Here is a 26,185-nt window from a genome sequence, read left to right as displayed (position 1 = left end):
GTAGGGTGCTCGAGTGCGGTGGAATTTTTCTCTTTTGGCTATTATGCATATTACAGATGCCATATTTTTTGGGAGAAAGTGAAGAGTATGGTGTGTGAAAAGTAGAATGGAATGTCGATGCATTAATTGATTGATAAGTGCCATTATTGAAGAATGGGTCAATAATATGAAACAAATTCCTCAAAAACAGACTAAGGCAACACAGTACCATTGAATCTTTGATAAATATTTTTGCAAACGAACTAATTTGTATTTAATTTAAATTTGTTTCAAATTTAGAAGCTTTAAGTCCTAGGCAGTGGTTGTAATCGACATGTGCAAATCACTTCAAATTCTGATTACTTCTACTCACAGTCGTAGCAATGTTTTCGCATTATTGAATTAAATAAAAAAAAAACAGATATTTTAAATAAAGTTTTAATACAAAAAACTTTATTTATAATATCAATATAATAGTATTACAAATACTCCATATTAATATCAGATTAATAATAACATTTTGAGGACTAGAACAACGTCACTAATTAAAAAATGTTTTAGAAAGTGATGAAATCTAGGTACCAAAAACGTACAATGAAGGTATCGAATTGATACTGAAATGCCTTGAAATATTTAAAAAAAAATTAAAATGTTTCTTCTTATTCTATTAGAAGTATTGTAACTTGAAAGTTTCAAACGAATAGTCGTTATTGTGTTATCAAGTTTATATTATTTTCTAATTCAAATTCTGTTGTTAATATGCTTAAATTTGATGTCCAACTTGACTACTGGTCGATCTTTTTTTATAATGATAGTTTTTCATAATTTAAAAAGCGACAAGCACCCGAGGCGCCCTTAGCTTCCGGCGCCCTTAGCAACCGCCCTGCTACTAATGCGTCGCTACGACACTGCTTCCACTACTTGTTGCAATATGTGTACATAGATGAAGCCAATAAACATGAACCCAATGAGCTATATCTTTTGCATTTAAAATAATTAAAAATAAATTAGCTTAATTTGCATTTTAGTGAGAAAAAAAAAACTGCTGAGAATTGAGTTCCGGACGAAATAGCTGACGTTACCTTTTTCATACAAATTTAATTGATTTATTGTCTGTATTTACTTTGTCAGAAACTTCGTTTGATTTGCTCATTAAGTTATATTCAATCACTGACTGTTTGTCAAAAATACTGTAACGTAGAGAATAGGGGATTGGCGCTCGTCGACCACTGGTTTACTAGCGCTCATCACCCGATCTCGCGTTCACGCCAAAAGGACATCTCCATATGAATAAACTGTATACAACAGCCAATAAGGTCTCGCGACCCATCGACCAATGACCTCTCTGTGTTGAGAGTATACGCTGGGTATAAATATTAGGCGTCTTTAGTCCGTGCCCTATTTAGAGCTGGCAGGCCGACGGATCCAAAACAATTAACTAACTCCATCACTACTGCTGCGCCTTTCACTCAAATCTCGGAAACCCCTCTACACGTCCAAACTACAATACTTAAAACAATAAGCGGATTACTGACCGTTTATTTTTATATATCTAATATATAATTTCGAAAAATATTTTATGTACATATGTAAGTATGTATATATGTATCTTTGGTTGGGAATTTCGTAAACAAGTCAAAATTTCTATGACGGTGAGTCGATTTATTTTTTGGATTCAAATAAATGTAATAAAAAACAAATGAATATTTACTATTAGATTCACCATGTTTACGCTGTTTATATTAAAAATACTGAGCGAAGCCGGGTAAAACAACTAGTATATATAAACTATTATCACTAAAGTTATCAACCATTGATTGAAAAAGTGACCATTTAATTTGTAGTCTATGTATATTTATGTAAATAAATTAAATCTTTTTCAAAAATTTCGACAATAATTCAGACTTTTTCATACGTATTACGATGGGAAGAGTTAGCTATTTAGAAATAGTATCAATCTTTAAAATAGAAGATAAAATATTGATACGACTTTCCTTAATTTATACTAAAATATTATATACGACTTAATATTAAAACAAGATAAAAAGCATTGCCTGGACGAAGCCTTGTTTTAATTCCAAATGTTGTTTTCAAGCAACAACTTATGTGTGATTTACCTAGAATCGAAGTCACTGGATGTAAATTACTGAAAAAAAATTTCAAAATTTATGTCATACTTTTTTAGAAACTAATATTGACGTAAATATTTGTCTATTATGATACTTCATAGATATATAAGGATTTGAATCACAGATGTCCACTAATTATTTTATGTAAAAGATAAGCCGATTGTAATCAATCTATGGAAAATACATACATATGTAATATGTATGTATGAGGCTAATTGTCTATAGCTGACATTTCCTATACAATAAGTAAACTATTATTAATAGAAATACAAAAAAAAAAAAAGAAATCAAACGAATCAATACATCGACAGTTTCATAGATGCATGCAAATGAAAATCGGCATCTCTGCACAATAAACTGATAAAAATGTGAGAAAAAAATCGAAGGTGATTAATAATCATTAATTCGTGCGAATAACCAATAAGTCACGATCAACCTTGTGGGCACCCCTATTACATATTAGCAACTAACAAGTCAATTACAATTAATAATAAATACGTTGACGCCGGATTGGCGAAAGTGATGATCGATCAATTCGCGCGTTGGGCTTTACTAATTGGAGATAGAGATTGTGGATTCTCGATCAGATATCGTCGAAATACTATGATGTCAGTGACCATTGTTTATTGCGATCTCGATCTCTTATGTAGATGGAACTTTGATCCAGAGATGTCCGCCTAAAATTTCTGCTGCACAAATAATAAGCTAAGACGATAAGAATGAATTGAATCTAGATGCGAGCAAGTTACCTATACTAATGACTCTTTGTTATATATGTAATTTTCAATCTATTGAAAATTCAAAGGATGACTGTGATATAATTTCGTATGTTTTCGCAGTTATTAAGATAAAGTGTGAACAATTTCTATAAATGATAATTTTATTATCATATATTGCTGACTCACGTTTATATAATCCGTATAAATTTATTCGACGATTCGAATAATATTATAAATCGTACGTACATATACAATAGCAATCTGAGATCGTTAAGTATCGCCTGCAACACTATGATTATCATCGTAAAATAAAATGACATTTGCATATCAATTGTGAAGAACAAAATTGAAAAAAAACAACACATTACCTATACATATGTGAAATTCGATAAAAGGAAAATAAACAGATGTGCTGGAGAAAAATGCAGAAATTCCACGAGAAGAAAAACACTATTCAAGGACGTGAACAAATTTTGCAAGTATGTCTAGGCGTACAGAGTGTTTACAAAAGAGATTCCTCTTTGCTAAAAGGTGGGATTCTCTAAATAAAGAATGCTACAGAAATTAAATTAAATTCGAAACAGAGTTCATTTTATTATACCAGAAATCATTTTACCAATGGCTAATATCCAGATATCTTTGCTGATTCATACCTATGTATTACTACAGACGTGGACAAACGTATTAGGCCACTTGTAAAAAATGGTTTTAACCGAAAATTCTCGGATATTTGTCACTACCTGTATCACATCCAACTAAAAAATTCCACTATTATTTAGCCCTAGTTTTTCTTCCTTGGTTGTTTATTGTTAAAAATAAATAAAATACGAATTATCTATTTTTCGAGAGAAACGGTTTCGTCGCGTTGTTTTTTTAATCGTTTCCGTTTCCGTTTGCTTTTTAAATGAAGTGCAAATTCTTTAATTGAATAATGCTGAAAACACGAGAATCAAGTGAAGGGAACATTGCTCAGATCATTTCAATACATTTTGTGAAAAAAATTCCAAACAACTTAAATTAACACGACTTGCGGTCCAAACGACATTAAAAGCATACGGTGAGATTTGTTCCATAAAAAATCGATCAAAAACGGGAAGAATATGGAAGAGAGCACTGTGTCAAGATCTCAATGAGCATGTCTTTCAAAATCCCAAAAACGGACCTTGTACTAGCTTCAAAAGCGGACCGAAGATAGCTGTTGAAGTGAAATGAAATATAGAAATAATTCGCGAATCGTAAGAAGATATTATAGCAGTAGAAAAAATATACCATTCCTATCCATAAAATGTTCCTGTCCATTCCTATCCCGAATAGTGTGCATTCAATTTAGAAGTCCTATTTTAGAGTTTTGCCTATTCCCATTATCCATTTTTATTTCATTTCGAGAAATATCTCGCAAAACATTAAATATAATGATTTGCGTTTAACAATATTAAAAAATACTGGTGGCCTGGAATACGTTTATTCTGCTTTTACAAAATTCTGGACATATCGAATTAAAATAAATGATAACAATTTGTGAATTAAGTCAAACAGTAATAGTGTTTTTGGAACTGAAAATTGGACTTCCACCACTTTAACTATAGTGTTCTCTTCTATAAATTGTCATGTCAGTTTTCGATTAAATGAATTTCAATATGCACTTCATGTCAATAATTTTCAATACAGTTTTGTTGCATTTTCATTACGATGATATATTATAATAGCTTTTTATGAAATGCACGACGATTACCGCAATTGGAATCGAAAAAGTATTACCACACAAAAATTCCTCAAATATAAAAGTACAGACATGAATGCATTTTTTTCTCGAAAAGCCCATGTTTTCATTAGTAATTTAAATGTGAATTCATTTGCCAAGGAAATGATTTTGACCACGGAAAATTTGTCGAAACCTCAACAATAAACATTATCGCTTCACACATACATACATATATACATACGTATAAACACATGTAGATAGATTTTTCACAAATACAATAGAACCATTTTTATTTTGCGGAAAACAAATTCGAGTTCTACAAGAAAAACACAGCAAGGATGCTTCCTAGCATTTAGAACGAAACCAACAAGTCTACGCTTGTTACTGCAGTCGCAAATTTCCCTCTAAAATGTGGTACTTTTCATTCGTCATTCCGTATTAAAATTAAATTCTGCTTAGATGTCAAAACCAGTACGAGTACGTGAACGGCAAAAAAATGGCAAGCTCACCCGGAGGACAAATCCTTGCGTTGACTTATCAATTTTTCATTATATTAATCATCAATTAGACGCGATGACGATTGTGCTTCGTACTGATCACGCACTATCATACGATGACTGTTACGCAAGTGGTTCGGCCGTAGTAGCAGAGTTCTGGCGTGTCGGCATATTTCGGCACACACCGCGACGGGGACCAATGAAAATGATTGATGACTCTACGGTCGGCCATATTGACTTATCAATTTGGGTCCGGCGGGAGTCTGGCCCACGGTTGACATCTCGACTGTTTGCCTGTTTGCCATTATTACCTCACATACCCGCGTGTTTTGGATATGGATGTGTGTACACAACCAATATGCCTAGCCAATTTGCAAGCCGCGAACATGCACAAGAGAAAAAATATGTATTATACATTTAGTAGTACATACGAATGTGTGTATATGTAGAGGCAGAGGTGCCCAGCGATAGGTAGATAGATGTACGAGATGTTGAGACATGTGATCGTCCCATGTTGTCGATTTGCGCGATTGAATGTGTGAAAATTTGTGGAAAGTATGTAATTTGGTCGATTTTCAGTTTTATAGAAGTTCAAGGAATTTTAGTACGTATTTTTAATTGGTTGAGTGTCTGATTAGTTTTGTTGGCTACCAAATTTTTGAGATTTAAAAGGTTCTAGCGCTGTTACAGCTACATTATAGCAAAGCAGTTAGTAAATTTGATTACAAGTTGAGAAATCTTTGGTTCAAATCCCGGTCAAAAACGAATGATTTAAAAATTTCCGATTTTACTTGACTTTGTGGAGACGTTTCCATACAAAAATTTGTCCTTTCTTACCCTCCTGAAGGAAGTAAATAATTTGAAACATTTTCAAAGAATTACATATTTTTGTAACTAGTAAAATACGATAAACATACATATGTATGTACGTATACTATACGCTATACTCAAAATTGAGTATGTAATTTCAGAGAAGTGATTTATATGTATTAAATTTGGCCACCCGGACGTTACTCGTAACGTGACAACGTCCATGTAGCGTACGTGTCAACCCGGTATTAGACTTTATAGATTTTATTTAAATTTTATTTCTTTCAATTTTCAATCGCGTTTGAGATTCGCGAAGAGCTACGTCTGGTAAGTGTTGCTATATGGATGCGAGACGTAGACTCAGGAAAACCAAGATGACCAGCCGCATCGAAGCTTTTGAGATGTGGGTTGAGGATGGGATGAAGATCCCATGAACCAAAAAAGTCTCAAATGAAACTGTCCTCAGCATGATAGTGAGAGGCAGGGAACTTGTTTCTGTCATCAAGCGGAGAAAGATGGCGTATCTCGAACACATGCTACGGGGTCCAAAATACAAATTTCTCCGTTTGACAACCATGGGGAAAATAGAAGGTAGGAAATGGATTGGCAGGAAGAAGTTGTCTCGGCTTCAAAACATGCGCATGTGGACCGATATGAGGGCCGAAGACCTGTTCCGAGCTGCTGAAAACCGATGCGGATATCTACAAATAATCGATGAGGTGGTCGCCAAAGTATGGAGGTATGTAAAAAGAAGAACTTCTTTCAGAAGACAACAAGTATTGTCCTTTTTATTATGAAGTGACGTTACATTCAAATTGTCCTTCTGCATAATTACATAAAGCAATTATGTAGCATATTTGTCTTGTTCCTCATAATTTTCAATACTACAATCATTACCATAAAAAAATGAAAGATATAATCTCCAGGAAAGTTACTACTCGAGTTTATGGTGTGGTTTGATACGAGTACTGTGCATAATGCAATTTTAATTGCATGCGTAGATATACGGAAAATCTGCGGCGAAGGTGTGAACTTGATTATAGTCAGATCTAACGATATCAACAAATATGAACCAAAACACTAATTTTTGTATGCGTAACACATGGGTATGTATGAATGGAATACTACATATTTGAACTTTTGACACTCCAATGTGGCAAAGTGTAAAACGTGAAAATGAATCACTGTTGCTATTATTCATTGACACGAGTTGAAAAAGGATTTAAGGGATAACAGCGATATCAAGTGTATACAACTGGCATAGCACAGCAAACCGAAAGGAATTGAGATTCGAATCATTCATTGACTCATAGATAAAATATGGTTTTTGATGATGTGACGTTTAATTTAAACCGATGAACGAACGCAATTTCCGCAGAAACCGTGATATCGTTATCAAATTGCGGACAGCTAATTAAATTATAATATACATATTTAATTTATATACATATATATATACATATGTAGATATATAATATGAAATTAATTATCATCAAAAGCAATTTTTGGCGAATTACAAATGAAAATACATTTATATTGTATTTTACCGAATTACATATATTTGCCGATATACATATGTACATATATATGTAAACAAATATTTTTATACTCAATTTTGTAACTATGCTTATACATATAGTAGGTACAAATTTGTGCCGATATCTGTTTTTATTTTATTATTCAAAGATAACGTCAACTTGGTAGACAAAAACCAATTTTGACAAGAATTATTGATTTTTTACTAGCGTCTTACATACGTATTGAAATTCGAAGTTTTTTTTCGAAGAAGCTTATCGCGATTGTGAAGATTGAAATTGAAATTTGAAAATCGTAATTTTTATTATTATCATTTTCGCATTGTCAAATTTTGATTATCTAATATATAATTTCGAATGTATGTAAGTTTTGGTTCGTAGAATCCGTGACGTTAAATTTAATAAAAAAAACTATTCAAATAAATTTAATAAAATGTTTACTATTAGCCATGTTTAAGCGGTTCATATTACAAATACCGAGCAAAACCACTAGTCTTTAATAAAAGGTAAAGTTTAATTTCTGCGTTGTAAATTCGTCTGATATTGTGTGTATGTAAATATTGGGGCACATCCATAGCTTTATCTTCATTGCAAAGATTTGAAGACATTAAATAAAGCTGAAATTATTTAATGAGTTGCGAATTGTGTCATAGGAGGTATCGTGAAAGTTGAGAGATATGCTAATTATCGCAAAAGTTGTCTTCAAATGACTTTAATTCAACCGATAAAACGATTTGAGGTCATTTCCATGGATGCTTTCACATTTCCTGATATGTATGCACATTAAAAAAAAAAGAATCTATCAAAACAAAATAACATCCTTGTACTTAATAAACAATTGATAAACACTACATTAAATCCGAACAAACAATTGAATTAAATAAAATACATCATACACAAATAACTGAATTCGAAAATATTTTTAAATATTTTAAATACAAACAATCGTAAAGCTACGGAAATACCCGAATCCGAAGAGTTTTCGATATACATACGTACATCGAACATAGAAAATGCATTAAAATATGAGCACTTCTGCATCATGTAGCATAGTAATCGATTTATTTAATAAATTCTTTCTAAAAATACAACATACACACACATTGAAACCGATCACGCCTACAAATTCCAACGTCAATTTCAAAAGTAAACACTCATTATTTCAATACGAAAAATTCCAGTATACGTATAGTAAAGTTTTAAATTACAACTTTTTTTCAAATGCCCATAGATGGTGAGATTCTCGCATACATATTATATATTCGTCGATAAAAATATGATTAGATAACGGAATGAAAAATATGAAAATTATAATTTTGACAGTTGGAATTTGGGGGTCATGGCAGGAGCGATCGCGCCATTGGCCAAACGGCAGAAGTAAATAAATAAAGGCACAGACACAAACACACACACATAACCTATGCGAGTAAACACAAACGTCAGTGTGGCAGTTGGGTCGGAGACATGTGCGGTGCGGTGCGGCGGTCGACCGGCATTGATCATCAGCTGACGTGGTCTGCGGAGGGGAGAGGGGAGAGGGGAGAGGGGAGAGGGGAGAGGGACGCGGGGCGACTCACCTTCTTCGCAGAGCCCCATTTCTGCGTCTGCGGTGGCGTTTGTGGTTGCAGGGACGTGGAGAAGCACCCAGCGAAAGATACGAACGCGCACGAAACACGAAACACGTCCGCGCGGCTCGCTCGGCCCGCACGAGTGCCTGACAGCTGGAGGCCAAAGTCACACGAGCTCCGTTGCGCGCACCGAGCGGCGACCATAGACAATTTTTCGCTCCGAATGAACGTCAAATTTACATTTCCCTTTGGCTTTACCCAATTGGAGTGCGGAATATGACTGAAATCTGGTTAGATTCTCATTAAACATGTTGATATGTTTCAAATTGGAAAACTTTTCATTAAATCCTAAGAGGTTCTATGTAGTTGGTTTCTAGCTTGGGGTGCCAATGAGGCTGCAGGCGAAATCACACAGGGAAGAACGGCAAGTCGTGTGCATGACTCCCCGCTGTGAGTGGTCTCCTACATTTATTCAAATATGGTATACGCCATTATCGATCACTAAGGGCCGGATAACCAAGGTGCCGTCTTGAAAAAAACGGACCCAGAAGGTGCTGTGTATTGTTCGGTTACCTGACAACTCGTTCACAGATTTTCCGTAAACCGAGGATGCGCTCCAGGCATTACGTATACGGCCATCTCTTTCTCACCCCGTCTGTTCACCAAGATCTCCTTTACTATGCCACTACGTATGCAGCCATCTCTTTCACAGACCGTTTGTTATCGGTGAACAGTGCGGCTCTCTTGTATGCATTTATGCGATCACCGAGGCTGAAAGAATCTCGCTTAAGAACTGTGTTTCAGTAAATTCGAGCCAGAATCCTTGTGCTTGTTGACTAACTCCTTCAGGGACGTCCCGTAAACGTAGGAAAGTAAGGGTGACACACTTTGAGGGGCAGCAAATTAAATTAAATTTTTGGTATTGTTTTAAATCTAGTATAATTAAGCTCGTTAACATTTAAAATAGAAATGCACATAAATAAATTGTCATTTGAAAATGGACTTCTTACTTCCATTGCAAATGAAATACAAAATATTTATCTGTATTTATACATTATTATTTTTTCAGAAAAAAATTTCAATTGTATCATATTTCTAAAGGGGACGGCATTTTGAATATTTTGGAAATAGTTTCCAGACGTCTATGCAATCTTTTCAATGGTCATCCGACTGTTAAACATGCTGTCTGAGCGTTTTGATATTTTCACAGCATCATATATGTAGTTCTGTTAGGCAACATCTTTTATATGGCTCTTAGTCACACACACTTTTTAATAAAATTTGTTATTGTAAATTTTTATTAATCTAGGTGGGTCGGGTCTTTTTTAGATTTTTAGAAAGCATAAAAATTTGTTGATCGGTACAAATAAAATGTTATGTACATACATACATTTGGGATAGTATAAAAAAAAACTTGTTTTATTTCGAGAATAAAACTTGAAATATTTTATGAAAATACTATACTGAAATTGATCGATGATATGTAATGCAATTAGACAAGAAATTAAACAATTTAATGACGATGGGAGTGGGGGTTTAAAAGAAAACTAAAATTGTAGTGTCTTTTGTTGATAAATTAATCGATGTCGTCGTATTAAAAATAGTAAAAATATATGTAAATATGAAAGAATTTACGTGAACGATTACATCGTTTATAGACATTTTACGTCAAACAAAACGGAAACATGTGTATGTAATTACATATGTACGTTACAAAAACTAAAATGCCTGCGTATTATTTGTTAAATGAAAGTTTTATTAACTGTTATTGGAATCGTACTTTTTTCGGAATATTGATGTATTTTTTTGCTAACCAAAAGGAAATCCCATATATACAATTTGAAATTTAATGCCACCTTAAAAAAATATAGATAAAGTAAAAAAATATGCATGACGAGAGCTTTAGAGGCGTAATACCGCAAAGATGAAATTGCACATCGAAAAGTAATAAAAAGACGATAACGTTTTCTTTTTGTTGCCTATATTTATTTTTGGTCATATTTTTGTGATAAAAACAGTTAGAAAGCAAGTACTCTTTTTTTATCGACGATCGTACGATTTGCATTTGATTTTATCAATTATGTTTCGAAAAGGCAAAATCGAAGATCTGCCTAAAATATGATGGATTCTATTTGGAAAAAATAAATAAAAATTACATGTTTGCACAAACGGATATTCCAAATATGGGCACTCATATTTCATACGGATTATTTAACAATTTTTGTATTTAAATAAGGAAGACCTCGTTCGTAAAAAATAAGTTTTTCTCACAAAAAGATGACTTTTGAACGATTCTTGCACGAATGATACGTGATGTGACAGCTTATTATTGTTGTTTTTTTTTTTGTAAATTTCACTCAATGTATGTAAGTTTATCGAGTTTATTACTATAATATATTATAAAAAGGGCCGTCTTCAGTCTGTTTTTTTTTAGAATATGCACATGGGGAAATACTGTAAATTTATTCTGTGTATGAAAATATCGATGCCATTAAATATGAATAAATTATAACGTTACTTTTTAAATGCAAATAAATTATTACTCAATTTAAATAACGGCCAAATTCGTAGGACACTTTTAATAGCATTTTTGCATTATAATAATTATGAATTAGAAATAAGCTGTATTCGCAGAAAATTAAGTGTTTATGACTTGGTGAAAAAAATCAAGTACTGTACGTATACGATAATGAAGCAAATACCCGAGCAAAAAATATTGGACCAGTGTTAATTCGAATAAACAAACCTGTTCTTGAATACTAATTATTTAAAAGACATACTTTAGGCAATTAGGACGCGAAATCGCATGAAACGAAATTGCAATTTATATTCCAAAGGAAAATTGTAAATAAATTCAACAAATTAAAAAAATATGAATATCAATAATATAAAAAAAAACCAGACAAACGTGCGAAACGTATGATCGTAAATATATGAGTCGAAATATCCTTATCAATAGCCCACTATATCCTTTTAGAGATATTCCCATTTGAATATATTTCTATACGACACGACACCCATTTTTGTACCTAGGCAAAAAGTTATACTGATTTGTAACCGTTTATTAAAATAAGGACTGATTTTAGAAAGATGAGATAAATTAGCACGAAGCAGACATATATACATATACATATATAGAATCATATTATTAACGACTTCATAGTTCTGCTATGGAGCTATATGTACATAAGATTTCCATCGACGTAGAGCTGATGCAGATGCAACCAAATCATCATAATAAATCAAGCATTTGTCTATCGTAGAGATTTCTTAGAGACCAACAACTTGCAAGGCAGATAAGGTTTTTGTTCGCGATAAAATATTCAACGGTGTTTTTCATGATTCAAAATAATATAAAACATTTGTTAAGAAATTATAATCCGAACAGTTTATCTAAAATGAGTATTACGAATTGTTTTATGTATATTATATATAAACGCATAAAAAACCCTAAAACACTTACATTAAAATAAGATACAAACAAGAATAATTTATTTATTTATTTATTTAATAATCAATAATGATAGCTATTAAAACAGATAAATTAAAGACTTATTGTGAACATGATATATTATATGAACATTAAAAATAAAACAAAAAATATGTACACATACCTACAAATATTCATATATGTATGTATTTTATTTATTTACTAGCTGAACCAGGCATGCATTGCAATGCCACAACAACGCATTCCCGTTCCCGTTCCCATTTGTCGGAAAAACGCAGGCAGCGAACACATTTGAAATCATTCCCGTTTTTCCCGTTTCCGTTCCCGTTTTTTTCACAATAATCTTCCCGGACATGCATACAACAAATCCTAAAAGTTCCATCGTAATCGGTTCAGTGGCTTAGGAGCCTATTCGAGACACACATACAGACATTCGTTTTTGTATTTATAAACAGATTAAAATAATAATATTGAAAATTTATATATATACAAATTTAGCCCGTAGCCCGGTAATAAAGGTAGCCCGGAATGGTACCATTGTAAATTTAAAAAAAAATGATGAAACAAAGATGAGAGATTCATTTCTTAAAGGGTCTGTCGTATCTCTACGATAAATGTCGACTTATCTCTACGCGAATGCTCACTTTTATACTCATTGGAAATTTTTCGGTTCTATTGATACATTTCTATATTAATAGAGCGATATTTTCAACACGACTGACGCACATAGAAGTATTACGCAAATCAACGGGGGCGTGAGCTTTCACCCAACAGTACGTACGTATGTGGGTGTTGATTGGTCGAGTGAATTTTCTAAGGGTGGTTGGTATGCACAAAAACGTCGTACGAAAACTGCTGAAGGTTTTTCACGTCGAGCAATACCTGTTTGGACCAGGTTGTCGGATTGCGTGCGCTTGATTGCACCCGATGCATTTAATTGCATGCAATACAAAATAAAGTGTGGTAAGGGTCAAGGGAACGTGAACTGCGGTGTCGTTGCAACGGACGCGTCCGTCGCAAGTCAGGTGAATGCATTTATTTGTGCATCGAAACGACAAAATTAGCAGCGATTTTCAAACTTTTTCGATCGCATAGTGTGCTCTTTTGAAGTACATATTCGCCGTGCGATTGACAGTGTTCGAGTGTTTGAGAGCCGTCTTGTAGAATTTTTCGCAATGCGGACAGCACTGTCGAAGTGTGTCACGCAACTAGACTTGAATTGGCGAGAATTCCATCGTTTATTTTTAATAATAAAATATAGTCATTTTCCGTTTGAATGATTGCTAATTTTATTATATGTACGTATTTACTACTTTAAATAATCATTCTAACAATATTCATATCGAATTAAAACATTAATTGCCCCTGTTAAGATGTCGACTGATTGAAAGTGTTCTTTATTGATATTTTATATATTATTATAAATATTAATATAGAGCTTAAACAAGTATTATTACACATATTAATGCTCTAGCTATTCGTCTTATACATATACAAATATATATTTCGTTCGTTCATGAACATACTAGTTTGTTCATAAGCGTACCATTTTGGTCAGTTTTAATGCTCACAAAAGAACAAATTGACAAACGAACTAGTTTGTTCATGCACTAACTTTAAGGTATGAGCTCTCAATTGTTTGTCCCATCCCATGTATGTATATATAGTACATGCTTACCCTGGGTTGCAATATTTCTAATATTAGCGGGATTTTAGTAATGTTGTAACGTGGTTTCCATAGGATTTCAAATATTCGGCGTTTTGACAGGTAAAAGTTTCATGCGACACCTGTTGAGTCTATTTGAAGACAGATTTTGACTGTTATCAATTAAACTAAAACCAATAGTCCGTGTATGAACTAGTATGTTCATGAACGAACCGGAGTGAACACTTGGACTGTAATCAGTGGTGTAAGTAGTGCTAAAAAGAAATACAGAAACACTGAATTTATACATACTCCCACAAATTTTTTTATCGACAAATATCGATTTTTCTTTTAACATTTTAATCTTTGGGACTTAAACAGCACTAGTATATTTTTTTATATATTAGTGTTTTTATTCAAATTTCAGTTTTAAATTTTCCGGATGCAGCCAGCGTGTGGTATTTTTATTACATACCTCCTTTTTATAATTGTAATAAGCAGTAGCTATGAAGAAAAAAAAACAACTTGAATCTTAAATTTTTAAGAAGGGAAATTTGACAAAAGTAGTGCCAGGAGATCGCCCTTGATATCCCCCTACCCATTACACCTCTAATTATAACATACATACATATACATATTTAAGTTCAACCCAATATTGTAAGAAGTTTCTTTTGGCTTCATAAAAAATGGGCTTTTTTTGAATATATATACATAAATAATTGATCAAATTAAAAAAAGGATTGAAGTTAATTATTAAAACATAATCCGGATTGAGGTTTGCTTAATTTTTTTTTTTTTATTTTATTCATAATTATGTAAAAAAAATGAAAATTCAGAATTATTATAAATTATTTAATTGAAAAATAGTAAAAAAAGAATTTGCTATTAAGCTATTAAGTTTTAAATTTAATTCTTAAGTCTAATGAAGGTGTTTTAAAAATAGAAAAATATAATTTTCACACGTAATGTACACATGTATGTATGTACATATATACATATACGGACATGTTTATTTTTTTATAATCAATAGTTAAATTGCTTAACCTTTTCTATATTGAAACCTTAGTGAGTGATAATTATCATAAACCACACTAGATGTAATACAGATACGATTTATAATCATAAAATATATAATTTATTTAAGAAAAACCTTCAACACCACCTTCGGATAATATATTAGTTAAGTTGGAAGCTCGAGTTGAACATTTAAGAGAAACGATTTTGCAATTGCATGTTTCATTATATAATATAATTGCAATTACGATTATTTTTGCTCTAAACTCACCTCGGTGTGTTCTAAAATGAACTAAAAAAAAAAAATATATATATATATATATATATATATATATATATATATATATATATATATATATATATATATATATATATATATATATATGTATATACGAATATACTCTTACATATGTATAATATACATATATGAATAAATTAACAAAAAATAATAATTGACACATTAGAACTACCGAAAGGCGATAAATAAATGTGTACGGAAATTTTCAATCATTATAAAGTATCTAAAAACAAATCGTAAATATGCATATGTATTTTTATTTTGATTATTATATAAAAATTCATTCACTGATTTTGAACAATCGAAATGTGGTTTCTTCACCTAAGCCAATATCTACAACGACCGATCTCATGAAAACAACTCAATTTATAGTGCTTTTGAAGGTCTATTCAAACAATGGGTAGTTGGATACGAGAAGAGCATTCGATTGAGAGAAGTGTGATATTTATTTGTACAGTGACAAGAGATGCATTCATCGTAACGCTAAAAAATGCCGATGCGGTTCTTGAGATCACACAAAACAAAAACAAAAAGCACGTCATCGCTCGTTTGATGAAACCAAATGTTTTCAATTCTAAATATTATACTAACCAATAGAAGAATTTAAATTATACTTTGTTCGAATGTATGTATGTACGTATGTACATACGAGCCGTTACATTTGAAAGAGGCATAAGTATACTTTTCTTCACTTCGAGAAATATTTTGCTTTTCAACAATATTTAAAAATACTCGTGGCCTATAATACATTTATTCTACTTTTCCGAGATTCTGGACATATCGAATTAAATGAATCGATAGCAATTTGTAAATTAAATCAAACAGAAATAGGGTTTTTAGAACTGAAAATTGGATTTGCGATACTTAATCATATGTATGTGTACATACGATACTTGCTCGTGTATACACACATATTATGTATGCATGTTTAATACATACATACGTTGTTCAAATACAGTAGTCATAGTAGTTGTTGAGACTTGTTAACGTTCAGCCATTCGACGATTACATTGTTCAATCGAAGCTGATGTTGTCGAATTAAAATCTTCATCATTTTTTGCAATTGTTATAAATACAGATATGCATAAGATCACTTACATTCGCGTTTAGTTTCAATTTTGGTCGAGATTTTAATCCATCTGGAAGATGAAAGAAGCATGCCTCTTATGCGGAATTCACACCGTTCCAATAAATTTACAGTAAATTGTAACGGCAAATCAGTCATAATATTAAACTATCGATACAATAGAAAGATACTGAATCAGTCCAATAAATCTGATTGTTTCTCCATAAATCGTACCTGTCCCAATTGCTTAGTATTTTGATACATATGTCAAGTTACAAAACTTAGATCTGATGATTATTCATATGTAAATCAAGATTGAATAAAATAAATGTATATACATATGTATGTAAATACATATGAGAGCCGTACGAAAAAAAAAGTTGCGCCTGGGGCAAAAGCTTGAATTTTGCGCCTATCTTCCTCTTTAAAAATATTTAAACCTTTTATATAAATTAATAAGAAAAAATAATTCCAATTAATATGACGCAAATAAAGGAACATGATAACGGAAATGAAAATAATTTCAAAATTTGTTTTATATAGGTATTAAAAATTTATTTTCCTTCCTTTCAAAGACGCAAAACCTTCAACACTTCTATCAAAGAATTGGTTTAAGCCTTTTTCCAACTATGCTGTACACTAACGTTAAAATAAGATAATAATACTAACAAAAAAAATTAAAATAGAATTTTGATCATTAGAACAGTTATTATTATAATTGAAAACAATAAAAACATTTCAAATTTCAAAATCAAATATTTCTATCTAAATCTAACAGTTTTGCTTTCAATTGAATGTATACACAAATTACTGTGTATTTACTGTCTGTCCTGAGCCATTGAAGACCTAACTTCGACTATTTTAAGTTTACTAAAAGCTTTTACAGCTGATGCAGCGGTTACTGCAATACTCAATACCTAATTTCCTCTATTCATCTTTCCTGCGGTCTTCTTTTTACCCTTTTGCATTTTCTCTTGGGTACCATTTTATGTAGCAACTATTTTGTACACCTTTCGTCCATTCTTCTAGCCACGTGACCCGCCCATTGCCATTTCAATCTCTTTACTTTATCCACTTTGTTCACTACTCTTGTCATAATTCTCACCCACGTGGTCCGCTTCCTGTCTTTCCTCGTTATGCCAAGCATACAGCGTCTCATACTGCTTTGATTTCATTAGACTTTGTGTAGCATCTTGGCGTTCAGTGTCCAAGTTTCACATATATACGTCATCACTAGAGGTAGGATAGCCAAGGTGCCACTCATTGTTCCATTGTTGTAAATCCTTTGTAAAAAAGGTTCGGCAAACCTTTAACAATGCATTTACAACATTTGAACAACACCCTCTGGGTCCGGGCTTTACATCACTGGCAAAACTCATTGACCGAAGATCTTTTTCTTCAGGCAGTCATTCGTCCAAATGCTCTCCATCCTAATTACATGTCAATTATTTAACCTAAAAAATTATTTACATCTAATGAGATGCTATCAGGCATGCAATAACGATTGAACATTAATTTGGTCTTATCTACGTTAATTTTTAATTCTACTTTCCTACTTTCCCTGTCCAGTTGTGTTAGTCCAGCTGCGGAGCTAAATATAATATAAGAATAAAACAGATATACTTAATTGCGTTTGTGATTATGTCATCCTATGTTTTTTTTATAGTTTGCTAAGAATATTGATTAGTTGTAATGGACAAATTTATTTAATTGATTACTCGACTAAAAATACTTAAATTATCTAATATGAAGAAAATAAATGTTCAAGTTTTCGAAAATATTTCCACGTATTATAAATTTGCAAATTGCTAAGTGTGTCGTAAGAACGGTATTATTTCTCAAATTGATTATGAAAGGGGACATGATTTTTTTCGTGTTTGCGAATATAACAGTGGATAAATGTCACTGTCAACTTAAAACATTGTAGATTGTCGCCGAATAACATATAATGTTTACAAAATTCGTCGAAAACATCCGATATCTTAATTCTATTGTAAATCTATGGGGGCCTGTCTCCGGTAACGCACAAATGCAATTTGATAATACTCATTTAAAAAAAAAACACTAACCGAGACTGTAATTTTTCTTTGATTTTTTTTTTTTACACACAGCATCTTTTATTGATCCTTCAACACATTTTCCTCGGTACATCCGTCATCGCACGAGTGAACGTGTCGATTCCGTTAATTTTGTATTTCAAACGAATTAATAAAGACGTCGAAACGGCCAATAATAAACACACCATAGTATAAAAGTAATAAAAAATATATATTATTGATCGGTTTTGTATATTCGTTCGGACTTATCTCGATTGTCGACGCCGAAAATATCTGTGTGGAAGATCGCAATTTGTCAAATTTATCGCGATATTGTATTTTAATACCTTAAAAACAAACAAGGGGAAAAATACGACGATAAAGCAATCATATTTTCAATTAATGAAATAAAATAAAGGCGATTAATACACGTAAGTTGTCATGCACGAAATATTGTCTCTTTATTAATTCGCTGTGATTTATGCGTAAATTATAAACGTAGTACGTATGCAAGGGCATTTATTTACGATTGTGAGACATAAGCATTAATTTGAATAATGAGCATAATGCAAATCGACTCAGTCTGGAAGAAAATAATTAGGTGAGACCAACCCCCAACTTTTCCGATCATAAATGATTTTATAGCCGTTGCAAATATCTAGAAGAAGTTCAATATGTTTGTGTACATACATATGTACATATGTGCCAATATTTTCAATATACCAATATTAATTATCAAACTCAAGAAATACTACGTATTGTTATATTAATACCAAATATAGTATGTTAATATTGAAATAAGATTATGCTGTGCATGGGTGCTTTTATTGTTTTAGGGATATGTTTTATATTAAAATATAATTTGTTTTATAACAACTTAAATGTTCAAATTTTTTTCAATACATCACTTTTTGCTTTAGTTATTTATTAAAAGACAATAACCAAGCAATTGGTGATCGATAATATAACTTAATGACCATACATACATACATACATGTATATTCACTGACCAAATCGAATGAAGCTACTGAAGCCAGTGAGTCAATTATTTATTAAAAGACAATAATCAAGCAATTGGCGATCGATAATATAACTTACTGATCATACATATATTCACTGACCAAATTGAACGAAGCTACTGATGCCACTGATTCAATTATTTATTAAAAGACAATAATCAAGCAGTTGGTGATCGATAATAGAACTTACTGACCATATATATGTGTATTCACTGACCAAATCGAACGAAGCTACTGAAGCCACTGATTCAATTATTTATTAAAAGACAATAATCAAGCAGTTGGTGATCTATTATAGAACTTACTGACCATACATATGTATATTCACTGACCAAATCGAACGAAGCTACTGAAGCCACTGATTCAATTATTTATTTAAAGACAATAATCAAGCAGTTGGTGATCTATAATAGAACTTACTGATCATACATATTCACTGACTATGACTATATTGTATGTTGCATATAATCAAATAATTTTACAAATATTGTTAAATGAAAAATGAAACTGTCGTTTATATCGCAGTATAGATTTGTTTTCAAAAATTTAATTTTAGTGTAAAAAAAATGTTTTAACAATTTATGGGAAAATATTTTTTGAGCGCTTCTTGATAAATATATGAACTCCCTGCTGTGCGAAGAAATTTATTCCTCTCATGTTTAGTCATTATTTTTTTTGAGATGATATAATAGAGAGTGAGAAAATATGATCGGATAATTTTATATGAAAACATTTCAATCGTTAAATCAGTTATAATATTTTGAGAAGAAAAACATCGAAATTTCGAGAAAATTAAAACTTTTTAAGAATATTCATTGCTTCGAATTTAATTCATCTTTAATTTTAGGACAGTTTCTCCGAATATATTATAATAAAATACTAAAAACGGCGAAACAATAAAAATCAAATAATGTAAGCAAAATAAATTATACTAATCGTAGTTATTCGTTCGATTCATTTGAATGTACATAAATAAAAGATAATTATTATTTATTGTCCTTATTTCATGATAATAAAAAGCGCGCCTCGTTCTAAATTAAAATCATATTACATGTTTTTTTATGTAAATTTCGCACAATATGGATAGTTTACAACACTCTTATAAAATATGACGATAAATTTATACGATCGAATAAAACACTCGTAAAACTTGTTCGGAGAATAGACGCAGAGACGCTAATTGACTTCAGTGTCGTTGGAAAAATATACATATGTTTTCACAAGAAAATGTGCTAATTCGTATTGTTTCAATGAGGTGTTTGCTCGCTTTTTTTTAGGCGATCGAAATGCGAAAAATAACAAATTAATTAAGGTATGGTCTGCAAAAAATGAAATGGCAGCTTGCGTGTGCTCGCATGCATATTATTCGTGTTTATTGTTCGCGGTTGATAATCGGGTGACCCGCGGGTCACCGGTTGGCGGCCACTCACTAGAATCGCTGAAATGAAAATATGTAATTAAATCGATGCGGGAACCACCGTCTATTTTAGTCCTCAATATGTTAGTATTCAATTTTTTTTAAATAATTTCATTATAAAGTATAAAGTTAACTGAAATTGATCATGAAAATGAATTTCATACAAAAAGTTTTCTTAGATTGAACATAAATTTGTATGATATTGTAAAGAATTTGAAAAAAACGCTTTGAATAAATTGAATGATAAAAAAACAGATTTCTCTTAAAAATTTTGCGCTTAACTACACTGAGCAACAAAAAAATTACGAATCTTTACTAAGTTTGACCCACTGAATTTGAATATGATAATGATTTTTGTTGATTAGTGATCGTTTACGAGATATTAGCGTTTAAAAAAATGCACGATTTTTAAAGTTTTTTGACTTTTGCGGTCTTTAACTCAAATTTAGTATTGATGTCCTCAAAGTGAGTACTGAATTTTAAAAGTCAAAAATATTTTTTTTTTACGGATTTAATCTTCGTGCTATTTTACGTTTATTTGGCCAGTATCTCAATAATTTTTTTTATATGAACGTATTAACTCGACTGGTAATTGCGATAGAAAGACTCGTTCAGTTCCCGTGCCATCTCGCTTGCACCAACGTTATGTGCTGTGCGCTCACTTTTTGACTTTTAAAATTCGCTAGACAATTAATTAAGTATTTTAAAACAATAAAAAATCACAATCAAGAGAAAAAACATCTGAATATTGATTCCAGTACTCACTTTGAGGACATCAATACTAGATGTTGAGTTAAAGACCGCAAAAGCCAAAAAACTATAAAAATCGTGCGATTTTTTAAACGCTCATATCTCGTAAATGATCACTAACCAATAAAAATCATTATCATATTCGAATTAAGTGGGTCAAACTTAGTAAAGATTAGTTAGTCTCTGCTCTGGTAACTCAAAAACGTGATTTTTTGTTGCTCAGTGCTATTAATCAACGATGCTACTCAAACTTTATTTGTGGCAGATTCAAATTGATATACTACCAGTAGTGGATCGTGAGATTTCATAGTGGGGGGGGGGCTGCATAGATTATTCAGGCTGTAGTAGCTCGTTAACCAAACCGTTGATCGAATGAAAACAAAAATAGCTTGAATATGTACTATACTGGGAGGTCTGCAGCCCCACAGCCCATGTGGACGACAAAAATAGCATGCATTTGTACTGTATTCGGAGGACTGCAGTCCCGTAGCCTATATGCACGAGCCGCCACTGTATACTACATATTAGTTTAACAGTGTTAAACATTGTATTTAAATTTCAAATATATCATAAACCTTTCGATAGTGAAAATATTTAATTTCGTGCCAAAACATAATTGAAAAATATGTTAGAAAAAAGTTTTGTTTTGAGAATAAAAATAAATCTATTGATTATATAATACTTATGAAAATTCGTTTTTTCATTTAATCCCATAATTTATGTAATATATTTTTTTATTTCCTTCAATTTCATGAAAAACGAAATAAATTTGCAATGTCAATTTAATATGTGTATCACATTTAATACATAAGAATGTATTGTATACCTATAAATACGCTTGCTTTATTTTTCTTTTATTTATTTTACATAAAATTATATGATGATTGAAAACATACTCACTAATATTTATATAATTATTTTTTGTATCGTAATAATATAAGACACCAATTTAATTTTAAATTTTTATATCGCAATATCACTATAATTTAAAATAAAATAATCCTATGATAGCCTAACAATCTGAAATTTTTTTAAATTGAATATTTTTTGTCATTATACAAAAGAAGTAGAAATCGAATCAAGGTTTTTTTAAGTGAAAATATGGTGCTTATCAAAATCAATCTTTTAATATTAGTCATTATTACGATCGTAAAAAAGACACAGAATCAAAATATTAGCCTATTTTGATGTTTTTTAACTTGCATAACTTTAACTTAAAATTGCATGTATATAAAATTTAATTCAACACGTGGCATACAATTTTTATATACCTGAATTTACAGGAAACAAACCAGTTTAGTGTTTAAAACAATATTACGGAAATAAAACTATATCAAATATTTTTGGAAAGTTTAGAAATCTTCTCATTATTTATTCTATTGTTATCATCATTTATTTTGTATAATGTAATATACATATGTTTAAAGTAAATTCATTTTATTTGCTCGTGTTTGATCAACGATGACTAACACAACTACAATACATTAAACGCGTTTTGAAATTATAATTTCGAATTGTATGAACACACAATTGTACCTATACATACAATTGAAAATAAACATTTTAAATAAATTTTCGAAATTCAACTTTGATTTGACATGTGAATAGAATAGATGTTTTCATTAGACATTTATAAAGAACTTGAGATACTGCTGCTATCATTCGAAGATAATTACGCTATTTTTATAAAATTATTTATAAAATTTACAATTGCGACAAAAACTATCAACAATTTAGTGCTATATATAAATGTAATAATAATCAATAAAAACATAATAAATACAATTGACACAAATTTAAATATCTACATACATACATACATATGTAGCAAAAGGTTTATTTCTATGCAATTCGAATTCAATCAATATTAAATTCCATATTTAGTAAATTGCGAACATAAAATACATAAAATATTTTTTATTTATTATATTATTAAAAAAATGATCGATTCGTACATATTGCAAAGAAAAATATGTCCGATAAGATAATATTATTATTTTTTATATTAAAAATTGTACATATAGGAAACTCACCGAGTATTTGGAAGAAGGTGTCTTCTAACCTCATGGTGGAAGACAGGAGATAGTCTGTGCCTTCCACCTCACCAGGAATCATCGCGTCGCTCCTCATTTCTCCACCGAAGTGTTCACAAGAGTACGGATACCTTTCGTGTATCATTCACGTATTTTGTATAAATCAAAGTCGATAAAAATTCAATTCAATCAATGCACTTTTTTGAACCGCACGGTTCCGGCTATTGTTGCTCGCTTAATCACTGCAGAACATGACATATAATGGTTATGCATATGATGTGCGAATTTGTTTGTTTTGATAAGGGAAACAACCGTTCTATCAGTATCGTTACGAAAGCTTATCGTTAATGTGTTAATTGGGCGTAAAGGGTTACAAGTGCAGGCGTATTGGCATATATTAAAGTGAAGTTTTATCAGTTTTTAATCCAACTATCACATAAGCCATAATCAGACGTGTGTATATATAAATAATGATGAAAAATGCCCGACTTTTGATTCGCAGCTAAGTTTTCAATATCGATTGCTACTTTGTGAATTTTAAAATAATCAGCGACACTTTTGTATCTAAAAAAAGCGATTTCATTACAAATATACATATATTTTACATACAAGGTCTAGGTTCAACGATAATGCTTATTGTTTTTGCATTAGAACAGAAATGTGTGTTTACAAAACGTTCTGTTACCAAGCGGCAGGGCTATGCCAAACTAAAAATAAAATCCGATATTCGGCTCATCTTTTTAAATGCAGTTTATGCGCATGCGTAAGTGTGTCGTGAATTTGAATATGTGAAAATAATTAAATGACCATTGCAAATAATTTCAAGGATTACCGTATTACACAACTCAAATTAAACGGCAAGAAATCGCTAATATAAAATTCGCACGGAAATATTGTGAAATAAAAATAACGATCGATAGCAAAAAGTTAATACATTATATTTAGTTTTGGTTTGTTTTTTTTTTTTGTATAGGTGTAAATCACATTATCGCAATATAATTTGTTTTTTTGATAAAGTGGTTGTTTTTCGTGAGATTAAATTTTTCAAGAGCACAATCGCAGATTTTATGCGATATGGTACACGTTGAGAGGCTCGTCTCAACTATGGTGTGAAAAAAATGACATGGGAAGGGGTTGACTATGATATTTATATACCGTTTGATTGATCTTTATCTGTGATTTGTTTGAAGGTGACAAATATGATTATGATAAATATATCTTTGTATTTTATGTGTAATTATTGTGTTTGAGAGCACGTCGCGAAGCACACTCAACTAGCCGGATAGTTGAGCGACAACTGAGCGTTTTGCTTTGCTTCGCGTGCGGTTGACAGTTGCTGAGGAGGGGACGGTCAGGGGTGGTCAAGCTAGGCTCTTTTTGTACTAATCTATTGTATGTACGTGCTATCGGTCTGTATTGGCCTTAGACGGAACGGAGTATAGCGTGTGGTTTGATGTATTGAAACGTACTGATTTCAAGCGAGCTCTTGTTTATAGTATGCATTACAGTATGAATGCTAAGGGGTTGATAGAGGAATATGGGGGTGAAAAGCATGGTTAAGGTTGTGGCTGTGTTATGGCTATAGGTGGGTTGTGTTGAAATGGTACCCAGGAGATTTCAAGTATGAAAATTTTCTGGAGTATTGATTAAAACTGGGGTCTCAATATTGAGGGAAATTACCCCAAATTTAATTGATTATATATGTATTTATTTTTAAATTATGGGGGGAGGTTATCTCATTATAAATATTGTCTTTTTTAGTACCCAAGAAAGTTCTAAGATTCTTGAATAATAAATCGGAAATTGTGAATATATACATATGTACGTCACTACGGGGCCGCAGAGGAGTACCGGGCCCTGGGAAAAATATTCCTGACAAACTATGACAAACCTGATCTTATTGATATACTTTTAATATGCGAAAAATCTATTAGAACCTTTAGAAAAATACATTTCATGCTATTGTTTTTAAATAATTGAATAAGAAAGTATCATAGACTGGACATTTTTAAAAAAAGCTGGTTTAAGTGCAAAAATAATAGCATTTCATATATTCCTTATTGTGTAAAATATCACAGTGAATTATCGACAACAACGCCATTTATGAGCGAATGTGTCAAGTGACGTTATATGAAGCTAACAAAAGTTGTATGAACCATACTGATACAAGTGTCGAAAAGGGCGGTCGATAGTCGACAGGGGTGACATTATAAATGGATTTTAATATTTTAGTAATAGTGAGGATTATGTTGCAGGTATGTGTGAACTGTATACTTATCTTCGTTTTGGCATCATTTTTTTTAAGAAAATAATGTAAAATCGGTTCAAAATATAAATATAATCATAAACATGACATAACGTCTCATTCATACAATTTTGTATGAAGTTTGTTTGCAATACTTCAAACTGTCAAAAATATCACAAAAGTCTTTGTTTTTTAGCTCAATTTTTTTTACATGAATATTTATATTATATTCTACTAATTTTATATGAATTTAATTATTTTGTGATTTTTTT

General features: G+C 31.4%; 1 protein-coding gene across 2 annotated transcripts in view; it reads right to left on the bottom strand.

Annotated features, from left to right (window-relative positions):
- Hnf4 (Hepatocyte nuclear factor 4) overlaps positions 1 to 24,017 on the bottom strand; it is a 69,196-nt gene extending 45,179 nt beyond the window's left edge. The window contains exon 1 of one of the 2 annotated variants that reach the window (XM_077443386.1): positions 23,669 to 24,017. In XM_077443386.1, coding sequence (XP_077299512.1) covers positions 23,669 to 23,813 — 145 coding nt within the window. In that variant the 5' untranslated portion in view covers positions 23,814 to 24,017. Of the gene's footprint in view, positions 1 to 8,948; positions 9,078 to 23,668 lie in introns of those variants that run through there. The other variant, XM_077443387.1, reaches the window with a different exon arrangement.
- Positions 24,018 to 26,185: the final 2,168 nt, after the last annotated feature.

Source organism: Arctopsyche grandis, chromosome 12, assembly GCF_051622035.1.
Source record: "Arctopsyche grandis isolate Sample6627 chromosome 12, ASM5162203v2, whole genome shotgun sequence".
Lineage (NCBI taxonomy): Eukaryota > Metazoa > Arthropoda > Insecta > Trichoptera > Hydropsychidae > Arctopsyche > Arctopsyche grandis.
Note: the sequence above shows the minus strand (reverse complement) of the source record. Positions and strands in the feature narration are given on the sequence as shown.